The sequence below is a fragment of the Arvicola amphibius genome, chromosome 12 (genome assembly GCF_903992535.2).
Source record: "Arvicola amphibius chromosome 12, mArvAmp1.2, whole genome shotgun sequence".
In the NCBI taxonomy this organism is placed as follows: domain Eukaryota; kingdom Metazoa; phylum Chordata; class Mammalia; order Rodentia; family Cricetidae; genus Arvicola; species Arvicola amphibius.
This window is the reverse complement of record NC_052058.2, coordinates 146,849,284-146,861,322: the sequence shown is the minus strand read 5'-3', so window position 1 is coordinate 146,861,322 and position 12,039 is coordinate 146,849,284. Positions and strand designations below refer to the sequence as shown.

Here is a 12,039-nt window from a genome sequence, read left to right as displayed (position 1 = left end):
GAGCAAATGAGAGGCCACTTAGAGGGCCTCTGGGCACTACTGACTGACAGCAGCGCTTGGAGCTAAATGTTTCACCCCAAATAAATGGGCACCTTCTTTATTCATATGCCTGTACAAAATCTGTGACTTTCATACTCCAATTTGGAAGTCGATGTTTAACCAAAGCCAGCAATGACTTAGAGGAAAACTATTCTAGAAACATGGACTGGTAGAATCAGAATACAACAAAAGCAATGATATTCTTTAAGCATCACTTTACCGGGACCAGATACGTCTGATGGCCAGTGGACAGATATTTGATGGTGTTTCTCAATACATTTGAGACATCAGTCGTCTAAGCAATGCGAAGGGTGGATCCCGGAAGGAGATTGATGCTCACGTGCGCACTGCTTGTGTATAGGAAGGAGACTGATGCTCGCACTGCTTGTATAAACCATTTAGTTGCTTCTGTAAGAACGAATGATGGGAGTCTTGGCTCTCGAAATTTGGGCAACCAGTTCACTGAGAGAGAAAATGACAAAACTCAGAGTCTTTTGTTGTTGTTGTTGTTGTTGTTTGAGAACTCATGGGGACAGCCCAGGAAAAACTAAAACCAAATGGGTATACGATGGAAGAGTGGCTCTCATTGAAATCAGCCCCGCCAGATGTTTGTGAAATCCTGACACAGAAAAGTAGGGCAAGCTGAAAGATCAGCCAGCAGAACAATCCCCGCCTCTAAATTAATATTGTTCCAAATATTTGGAAGCAGTTCATCCCTGAATTGTACTCTGTTTAAGGCCCCAAAGATGTGCCTAATGAATCACAAAAGTGCGAGGGGATATTTCACATATATTATAATAAATAATTTTTTTTCTGATGGAAGATGCTGTATAAATATACCAATATCTGTCCATCTTTCCTGGTCTTCCATTTCAGTCCGGGAAAGTTTTCATCAACTTTGCTTCTAATGATGCCAGACTGTTTGGACCTGCGCAGAGAATGTATAAATTCTGCTATGGTTTTATCTTCCCTTGGCTAGTGTTACTCCCAGGAGGAAGTAAAGGCTTTTTAATTAAATATAAAATGAATGAACCAACCCCAGTGAGACAAGGAGAGACCAAGCTATGCAAAGAAAAAGAGGTTTCACTCTATGGAATACACTCGATGAGGTATGGGTGCCCTCACTCTATGGGGTACACTGGGTGAGGTGTGGGTGCCCTCGTTCTATGGGGTGCACTGGGTGAGGTGTGGGTGCCCTCGTTCTACGGGGTGCACTGGGTGAGGTGTGGGTGCCCTCGCTCTGTGGGGTGCACTGGGTGAGGTGTGGGTGTCTTCGCTCTATGGGTGTGCTGGAGGAGGCATGGGTGCCCTTCTTGTGGTCAAATGTGCCTAAAGGGCCACATCTCAGCACTTGAACTCCTGCTTCGCTATTCATTCAGGTGTGTATCAAGTAGGAAAGTTTGTGGCACAGCAGATGTGGGTTCGAAGTCTATTGTGGAGATACAACTTGAACCATGATGCATAAAAAACTTAAGATATAAGCCTCCCACTACCCGAGCCAGCCATCAAGTGTTCTTTTTAAACTAAAGAACTAGAAGTTTTGTATCTAAGTAGCTACTGCCTTCTAAATGTTAAGAGTGGGTGTATTTATTTCTCAAGCCTTATCTATTAAAACACTGATTGGGCTGTTTTTTAGATAAACCCCAGGGGGTATTGTTCCAGAGTCTTTGCTTCTCACAAGTAATCCATCCGTTTTATCCAGAGACTATCACTCTAAATGTCACATAGTTAATTCTGAAAATGTTGACTCTAGTCTTGAAATAGGTGAGTTATTATGGACTGTCAGGAACGGGCATGCATAGCAAACTTGCAGGAGACCATTGCCTGCATTCCGTAGCTGTGAAGACCCATTAAGCTAAGACATGGTCAGGATTTGAACTCTGACCTATGTGACTACATAGTCCAAGCTCCTCTTCCCATTATGCTGTATTGCTGCTCCTTAAAAAAGGGGAGTTGGTTCATCATGAAGACATTAAAAATTAGTGCTTGGGTAAACTAGTACAGCCACTATGGAAATCACAGCAGAGTTTCCTCCCTAAAAAGAAAAGCAAGACAAAAGTAGGGATCTCCTATGATTCAGTTATACCCTTCCCAGATGTCTGCCCAAAGGAATCTAAGTTAGCATACTGCAGAGGTGGGTGCACATCTGGATTTACTACAGCACAATTTACGGTAGCCGAAGTATGGAACCATCCTGTATGTTCATCAGCAGGTGAATGGATAAAGCAAATGTGGTGTAGATACAGAATAAAGGCTCGTTCAGCCATGAGAAAGAACAGAATTGTGTCATTTGCCAGAAAAGGGATGGGGTTGGAGATTGTCATTAAAGTAAGCCAGACTCAGACAAATATTACATGTTTTATTTCATATGTGCAGCCTCGATTTAACTATGTACGTGTGACATGAAAGTAGAAGGGGACACTTTGGGAAGAGAAAAGGGATGATAGGGAGGGGCACATGATGGGATCTTGGGATATGAATATAGAGTACCCGATGCTTGAATGAAAATGTCACAATGAAACCCAGAACTTCATGTGACAAGCAAGAACATGCTAATAAGTCCTCAAAAATGCTTTGATGTAGGTGTGTCTTCTATCTATCTGATGATTTCATTGGATAATTAATAACGAAACTGCCTGGCCCATCTGATAGACCGGCCCTTAGGTGGGTGGAGTAGACAGAACAGGAAGAAGGAAGTGAGGTAGATGGCTCAGTCAGATGCTACGCCTCTCCTAAGTTAGACAGACTGCCATGCCTCTGCTTGGGGAGAGAGATGCAATGGAGCCAGCCATTCAGACATGCAGAATCTTTCCCGGTAAGAAACCACTTTGTGGTGCTACACAGATTATTAGATATGGGTTAGTCAAGATGTGAGTAAGAGGCTGAAAATAATGGTCCAGGCAGTGTTTAAAAGAATACAATTTGTGTGATGTTATTTTGCGTGTAAAGCTAACCATGCAGGAGCCGGGCAGGACGAAAAGCAGCCCTGCCTGCAGCCCCTCATTACAATGCTTTCTGAAGGTAGCCTCTGAAGAAGAATCTAGCAACACTTTGCACAACAACAGCAGACAGGATCTACTCACCTCCTGCTCCCATGGTAGGAGGGTCACCTGAATGGAGAAGAACGGTTGCTTTGGACAACATACTCAGTCATGTCAGGACTTTCCACTTCTCACCGGGGTCACCTGCAGCTGGTGGGGGGAACCCTGACCCCTGAGACACCATGCTCTGGGTTGATGCCATCAGGATCTCCTGAATTCCCATATCCCGACCCCGCTCCTGCCGGATCACACACTCTGGGCACGCAGACCCACTAGATACCTGTAATCAAGACAAGAGTGGCTCTTTATACCATGCTGGTCTGTGGGGTGTGTCTACACGTGGTATAGGGCTCCTTGCTCATTAGGAGGAGAGGGCGTCCAGTGAGAATGCCTTCGAGGCCACTGTTTGTAGCGGTGTGCCAGTAGGGTATCTTCAGTTAACAGCTTGTTTACTCAAAATCCAATGTCCATACAGGGCGGAGAATGTAGCTTCGTTAGGACAGTGTTTGTCCAGTGTGCACAAGGGCCTGAATCTATCCCCAGCACCATACAAGCTGGGTATGGTAGTGTATGTTTGTGATCCCAGTATTTGGGAGGCAGAGGAAGGAGGATCAGAAGTTCATGGTTAGGGCTGGAGAGATGGCTCAGTGGTCAAGACCAGGGTTGGATTCTCAGCACCCACCTAGTGGTTCACAACCATCTGTAACTCCAGGGTATCTGATACCTTCTTCTGACCTCCTTAGGTACCAGGCTTGCCTGTGGTACACACACATACATGCAGACAAAACACTCATGGATGTAAAATAAAAATAAATATTTTAGATAAAGGTGTTCAAGGTGATCCTTGACTAACTACGTAGTGAGTTCCAGGCCAAGTTGAGCTATATGAGACCCTATCAAAGAAAAATAAAAGAAGAGGTAAAAATAAGTCACTGATACTGATTCTTTCTGTTTATTTTAGATAAAGTCTTACCGTGTAGCCCAGGCTGACCTTGGACTTGTAGTAATTCTCCTGTCTCAGCCACCTGAATATTGAGATTATAAGCATGCACCCCATGTTTGATGGGATGTTGTTTTTCTTTTTGTTCTTTTCTTTTTCTTTTTAAAATTATTATATTTTTTTCATTTATTTTACATACCTCCCACAGTTTCCCCTCCCTCCTCTGCTTCCATTCCCTTTCCCCAACTCTCATCCCCCATCATCTCCTCCTCCATCTCCACTCAGAAAGGGGCAGGTCTCCCAGGCGAGTCAGCCAAGCATGGCAAGCAGAGGCAGGACCAAGCTCCTCCCCCTGCCAGGCAGCCCAGCATGAGGAATGGGTTCCCAATAGCCAGCTCAAGCGCCAGGGACAGGTCCTGATCTCACTGCTAGGAGTCCCACAAACAGACCAAGCTACACAACTGTCACACACTTGCAGTGAGCTTGGGTTAGTCTCCTGTGGGCTCCCTAGCAGTCAGTCCAGAGTCCATGAGCTCCCACAAGTTCAGGTCAGATGTCTCTATGGTTTCCCCGGTCATGACCTTGACCACCCTTCCCTGGTTCATAGAATCCTTTTTAATCTCTTTAACAGAGAGACCTTGTTGTTTTTTTTCCATTTGTACATTTATATAAGGTTCTGTAAGTGTCAGGTAGACCCAGGGTTCAGGGATTGTCAAATACAGACTTTCAGTTCATCCCAGACCACCAGGGAGCCTGCATTTTTCAGCAGCTTCTTCCAAAAGGCTTGTGTGTCCTTGAGACCTAGTTCTTCTGTTTCATCTACTGTGGGGAAGTCTGTTCCACAAACCTTCTGCTTCTTTCCAGGCTGGGGCTTCAGCATGGGGACCAACTACCACTTCCACAGCTGGAGAGTGTTTGTCATCGTCTGTGCTCTGCCCTGCACCTTGTCCATGGTGGCACTGAAGTTCATGCCAGAAAGCCCCAGGTTCCTGCTGGAGGTGAGTCTTCAGAGGCTGCGGGAGCCCTGGCCTTAGTCACTCAGTTCCCAGCTGTGTGTTCTCTCCCTGTCGCTTGCTGCACTTGCCCTTGTTCACGACCTTGTTTATCGCTAAATCTGGCGCCCTTCCTCTTGGTGATGGTGACAGGCCAGGGGTTGAAGCTCATGGTGAAACAGGAGGGGACGCTCTCTCAGGGTAGGAGGGACAGCTCTTAGGCTACCTCATGGTCACCTCCTCACAGAGTCCTGAATAGGAAAGATCCTTCACGTTTTCACAAACTGCTCCCCCCGCCCCACCCATGTGGCCCTAGTGAGCTCTTTGGTAAATCTTGTCACTGTCCCAGGGTCCCTAGGACTCTTCGATCTGCAGGACCTCTACCCACAGGAAAGCTTCTGATGATCCAGTGTCTTTCAGCTCTGACATCTGTCTCTTGTGCCTGCCATGTTCAGGCAGTGGGAGCTGGCCTTGGGGGACAGCACTCAGTCTCCCACAGCCTCAGTCCCCACATCAGCCTCTATTGATCTTTGCAATGGTGACTCATGCGTTCTCTCTTCCATCTCACTTAGTGGTCACACGTAGCAGGCAGCTTTTAACCATTGCGAACCGCGTCCTTCATCTGCACATTTCTTAAGGGATGCTGTATGAAAGCAGCAGAGAGAGACTTCAACAGATTGATCTCCAAGTTCTATAAAGGAGAAGCATCAAATGAGGGCACCAGCAGGGCTGGGCTCCCTCTGAAGCTTGGCAGACAAGGAGCTTTCCCTGTTCTGCACAAGGACTCCAGTCATACTGGGTTGGGAACCCATCCTACTCCAGGATGACCTAATGTTAACTAACTTCATCTGCAGTAGCCTTCCTTAAATGGGGCCGTTCTGTAGTGCAGGGCCAGGGTGGGGGTAGTACTTAGGACCTCACACACAATCTATTACTTTCCTGCTTTGTCTCACCAGTGAGGGGCATGTCACACTACGATCCATTCAACTCGACCGTGATTATTCATAATGATAATAACATGTGCCATTTACCCCTTGAAATCACAACCTCGTTGTCTCTCCCACAGAGGCTGGGGACTTGCTGTAGGGTGCCATAGTTGTCCCCTATGGGTCCATGTCCAATACTACAGACCCGGTGCACTGTTTAGGGGTGTAGGGCTTCCCATCCCAACAAAAAGAAGGCATATGAAGCCATGAACTTTCATGCCTATCTTTGGATTTTCAGATGGGCAAACATGATGAAGCTTGGATGATTCTCAAGCAAGTCCATGACACCAACATGAGGGCTAAGGGGACCCCTGAGAAGGTGTTCACGGTGAGTGTGCTAGCCTGGACCAGCAAGGCACTTTGCCACTGTGGGTTGCCTGGAACATCAACTTTGTCGAAAGAAAAGTTCGTTTAATACTTCTATCATTTTTATACCTGGGAGATCTCTTCATTAGAGTTATCCTTTATATTTTGCATGTGTATATGTGGGCGGAGGTGCATATGTATGTATGGCTGTGTGGGTACATGTGGAGGCCAGAGGTCAGCCTCTGCTGTCTTCCCCTCCTCTTTGCTTTGCTTGTTCATTTGTGTGTAGACAGGGTCTCTCACTTTTTAGCTCGATCTCGACAAGCAGTTTAGTCTAGATGGCCAGCAAACATCAGGCTCCACCTGCTTTTCACCTCCTTAGCATTGGGATAATAAGGGCACACACAGCCTTCTTACTGTGGGCTCTGGGGAGTTACGCTCGGGTCCTCATGTGTGTGCAACAAGCACTCTATTGACTAGCATCTCCTCGGCATCGTCTTTGCACATTAGTGGCTGTCTGTCTAGATTTTTCCTTAGGTAATGTTATTAGAAAATTTTAACAGAGAGAAAAACTAACTAGGGCTGGCAAGACAGCAAAATGGTTCCATGGGTAGAGGCGCTTGCATACAGCCCAATGACTCGAGTGGAATCCTTGGATCCCACAAGGTGGCGGGAGAAAACTGACTACTGGGAGTTATCCTCTGCTGTTCACATGTATGCATGCACTCATACACACACAGACACATGCATGCACACACATGCATATGCATGCACTCATACACACACACATGCACGTATGCATTAATACACACACATACAGATGCACACACACAAACATACACATGCACTCATACACATATACACATGCATGCACTCATACACACACGCACACACACGTATGCACTCATAAACACATACACATGCACTCATACACACATACGCATGCACTCATACATACATACGTACACACATATACACACACACAGTACTATGGGGCTGGAGAGATGGCTCCAGTGGTTAAGAGCAGTTGCTGTTCTTGCAGAGGACTGGGGTTTCATTTCCAGCACCCACATGATAGCTCATTGTAGCTTCAGTTACAGGGGATTTGATCCCCTCTTTTGGCTTCTGTGAGTACCAAGCATGCGTGTGGTGCACAGACACAGCTGCAGGCAAAAGTCACCCCTGCAACAAAGTGAAAATGAATGAATTTAGAAAAAGAAATAACTACCTCTATTCCTATGAACAACAGCACACATGAAGATTTGAGTGTTGTATTTGGCAGCGTGCACTAGCAGTTTGAATGCTGCCTCGTAGTCTTCGAGCCATTGCTTCTCTCCATTAGCCTCTCATAGTCTGTTTATGGACGATGCCATCATTTTAATGAATGTCAATGCTCAGAGCAGTAACACTGTTTTCAACATGCCCCTAATGTCAGAGGTCCATTTGCACTCTTTATTGCCTTGTTTCTATAAATATCGTTGTGATGAACCTTCTCATTCATGTAGCTCCTTTCCCGCCATGTTCTGTAGACATGAAATTACAGGTTCAACTGGTATTGGTTTTTTATTATTCATTTTATTTTTTGAGATTGTAATATAATCACACACACCCATCCCCTTTCCTCCCTCCAAACCCTCTCATATAGTCTTCTTTGCTCTCTTTCAAATTCATGGCCACATTTTAAAAATTAATTGTTATTACATACATACAAACACATGCTTAAATACAACCTTGAGATGAATTCTCACGTGACAGCTCATCAGAGTCCTGTCACTCTTCAAATCCATAAGTAGCAAGCTGCCCATATTTCCCCCATCCTATCACCACTGGCTGCTAGCCTGGGTTTAGGAACCAGGAAGTGGTCATTTCCACAAAGAGACCCCTTACAGACAGATCTGTGCGTCTGTTTGCCATGCTTTGTAGCCAAACCCAAGTAAGCCTTGCTACAGGCAGCTCTTGACACCAGCACTTAGTAGGTCCTTTCAGACCCACTCCCAGTCCGTTTCCTCCGAGAAGCCCTCCTGCGTGAGCACCCACCTAACTCCCATCCCCTAACGTCTCCTTGTTAATGTGCTGCTTAAAGCTCTAGATTCCCAGATAGCAGCTCATGGTAGTACACAGGTTCCCTCATGGGAAAGGAAGACAATGGGTCTGTGAAGACAGTTATTACAGAGATTAAACAAAGCACCCGAAACAGTGCCTGCCTGGGAGTATTATAAAATATTAACAGTTATGAAAAATGTTATGACATATATTTTGCATAAATTAGCTCGTTACAATCTTTATAGAAAACTGCTTAATGGCATGTTGGCCCAGTTCTGATGCTCCTAAATTATTTAAAATGATAAGCATTTGAATTTACTTTTAATTTAAAATCTTTATAAACACGTATATTGTATATATTAGCAACACCCCCATCCTCCCCACTCCCCTTCTCTCTTCCCGTCCATTACTTCTGTTGGTTCTCCTAGATACTTTCCCTTGTTCTTTTATACGACCAGTACTTTCAGTACTAAAATTTATTGCAAAGCACAAACAGCAGAAATACTCCAGAGGAAGATGTGAAGGGTCGGTGGCCCTCCCAGTCTCCTAGCCACACACTCTCTGTGGACTGTGGTACCCAGGTGGGCTACAGTTGCAGAAGCCAGGCGTTAGAGCATTCTCTCTGCCTATGCCATCATTTCTGCAGCCCCACCCTGCCCTGTCCCACAGCCTGGGCAAGAACAAGTTCCTGGTACATCCCATTCCGTTGCTCTCTCTGCCTCCACTCTCCAAACCCATCTCAGCTGCAGTAGCTTTTGGACCACATCACCTGGTGTGGAGCACATGTCGTCCAGACAGCCACCTGCAGCAAGCATTTGTGAATTTAGTGATGCTATTAAAAAGCTGATGATAATGCCGGGCGGTGGTGGCGCACGCCTTTAATCCCAGCACTCGGGAGGCAGAGGCAGGTGGATCTCTGTGAGTTCGAGGCCAGCCTGGTCTACAAGAGCTAGTTCCAGGACAGGCCCTAAAAAAAGCTGCAGAGAAACCCTGTCTCGAAAAACAAAAACAAAACAAAAAAAAAAAAAGCTGATGATAATGATTTAATGATTTATCATAACTACTGACTTTCCTAAGAGGTGTCATGATAGAAAGTTCCTCTCCAACCCGTGCCTGTGCGTGTGTGCGTGTGTGCATGCGTGCGTGCGTGTGTGTGTGTGTGTGTGTGTGTGTGTGTGTGTGTGTATGTGTGTATGTTCTTATGCTAGGTCACCTTTCACACAGAAGCCTGTGCCAGGACAACCAGACTATGGCTTCTGTAAGAATACTTCTGAAAAACTAGCTTGGCTGTTCTTTGTAGAAAAGCGACCCCACATTCTCACTTGAGAAAGAGCAAAGCGATAAGCTCCGGCACATTTACAATTAGACTTTTATCTGAACAGAAAGTGATTTGTGAGTCTGCAGCTCCAACCCTGAGGTGGTTGGGATTCTGCTGTGGGAGTTCAGGGGAAAGCTTTCTCGGGGAGATGTTGGAGCATTCTTCTAGTTTCTCTACTCCTTCTAGGAAGTCAAATGATATAAGCAGCAAGCACTCCAACACCTAAAGGTGCAAACTAAGCCATTTACGTCAGGACCACTCTTTATGTCAGGGATGGGAGCACACTGGGAAGAAAGTCCTTGGAGAGGAATGACCGGGCTCATAGATGCCTGTGCATCTGAGATGGAGTTGTGTCTCACCCCAACACCTATGCCGCTTCCTAGACCAGAGGCCTCATATCTGCTTTTAGTGGTTTTTGCCTAATTGGAAAGCGCAATTAAAAGGTTATAGCTCGGGCTGGAGAGGTGGCTCCGAGGTTAAGAGCATTGCCTGCTCTTCCAAAGGTCCTGAGTTCAATTCCCAGCAACCACATGGTGGCTCACAACCATCTGTAATGGGGTCTGGTGCCCTCTTCTGGCCTGCAGGCATACACACAGACAAAATATTGTATACATAATAAATAAATAAATAAATAAATAAATAAATAAATAAATAAATAAATAATTTTTTAAAAAGGTTATAGCTCAATGTCCCAAACTGCTTTGTTGGTCATGAGCTTGCTGCAGTGAATAACTAGATAGTCCAAGAAAGAGGAAAGAAGGGAGAGAGAGGGAAGAAGGGTAGAGGGAAAGAAGAGAAGGGGAGAGAGAAGAAAGATGGGAAGAGGGGAGAAAGGAAGCAAAAGAGGAAGGGGAGGGGGAGGAGAAGGTGGAAAGAAAAGAGAGAAAGGGGAAATGAAAGGGGAAGGGGGGAGAGGAGGGAAGGAAAAAGGGAAGGAGGAACAGAGAGCTGACTGACCTCAGGCAGCTGGGCTGACCTTGGCCGTCAGTAGGTGGTGCACATTCAGCCCACGGGACAGGGCCACCAGCTGGTTCCTGTGTGTCCCCTAAGCACTCGCAGTGCACTCCGCAGCCTAAGCAGGTCAGCTCCGAGTCCCTGAGGCTGAGCGCCCACCCCCGACTGACCCGAGCTTTCGGGCTCTGATATGCCCTCCCACGTGTTCAGACAGCCACAGCCAGAAGCTTTCCCCGCAGACAAACCTCTGGAGGGTCAGGGCTTTGGAGCATTCTGCTAAGAGCTTGTGTTCTTCAGGGGAAACAGGAACACAGGCCCGCAGACAAACCTCTGGAGGGTCAGGGCTTTGGAGCATTCTGCTAAGAGCTGTGTTCTTCAGGGGAAACAGGAACACAGGCCATATGCTGTTCTCTGTGGCACCAAAGAGAGTGTTCTAATTAATTGTAAATTACAGCATTCGCGCTTCCAATCAACACGCCCACTCTCCAGGGCTGGGAACAGGGTGTTATTTCCCCAAGGAGCAAAGCAAAGAAATTTTACACCACAGTGGCTCCTTTGGTGATTTGGAGTGATTTATTAAGGGGCTTTCTAACCCAGTGGCACCCTTTCCCTTTGGCCTCCTCTGGCGGTAGCTGGCGTTGTGATGTCCATGGGGCTAGATGATTTGAAGCCCTGTTCCATCTGCTTCTGTCGAGTCCTTCTGCTGAGACTCCTATGACACTTGCCCAATTTCCCTGGCTAACCCCAGAACAAAGAGCATTTTTCAAGGCTGTACAGCCGGGAAACCCAGACTGCACAGATGTGACCGTAAGCACATTGTTGAGCAGACTCCTGACCATCCTGAAGGTTGCCCAGCTCCATCTGTGTTTCTCTTATACATCTTCACACTCTTAGTTCAATGGCTGAAGAAAGAGATGGAGAACTCGGATCTGGTTTTTATCATCTATTCAAATGCTTTCTTAGAGAACAGATAAAACTGCTTCTGAGTTTCTTGAGCACACTCCTCTTCTGGTCCTGTGAATTTGGGGGGTGGGGGAATGTCTGCATTGTAGACCTGGATAACCCCACTAAAGCCCTTTGCATGGTCAGGAGCCTCCTGAGCACTCACTAGGTCTGCAATCCAATGGTCGGTGTAAAGATCATGTTTCTTGACAGTCTCTGCTTTAGTGAGTGGGGGTTGTTTGTGTTGGATTTCCCATGTTTTTCATGCCCTTGAGAGGAACATTTTACCTGACTCCAAAACTCATTTGTACCAAGGAAACTGCGATGTCATGGCAACCGCGATTCCTCTCATTCTGTTGGGTTTTTAAAAACTTTTTAAGTAGCAGCATCTCTCCCTGACACTGTTGCCGGGCTGTATTCCAAACTTCTGTGATGGTTATTCCCACTTACATACAGGGGCGAATTCTAAAACAACACC

At 46.2% G+C, this 12,039-nt stretch overlaps 1 protein-coding gene across 3 annotated transcripts in view; it reads left to right on the top strand.

The window, feature by feature from the left end:
- Sv2b (synaptic vesicle glycoprotein 2B) overlaps window positions 1–12,039 on the top strand; it is a 161,018-nt gene that overhangs the window by 126,042 nt on the left and 22,937 nt on the right. For all 3 annotated transcript variants that reach the window (XM_038313642.2, XM_038313641.2, XM_038313640.1), the window contains 2 exons: window positions 4,885–5,018; window positions 6,237–6,326. In XM_038313642.2, coding sequence (XP_038169570.1) covers window positions 4,885–5,018; window positions 6,237–6,326 — 224 coding nt within the window. The remainder of the gene's footprint in view (window positions 1–4,884; window positions 5,019–6,236; window positions 6,327–12,039) is intronic.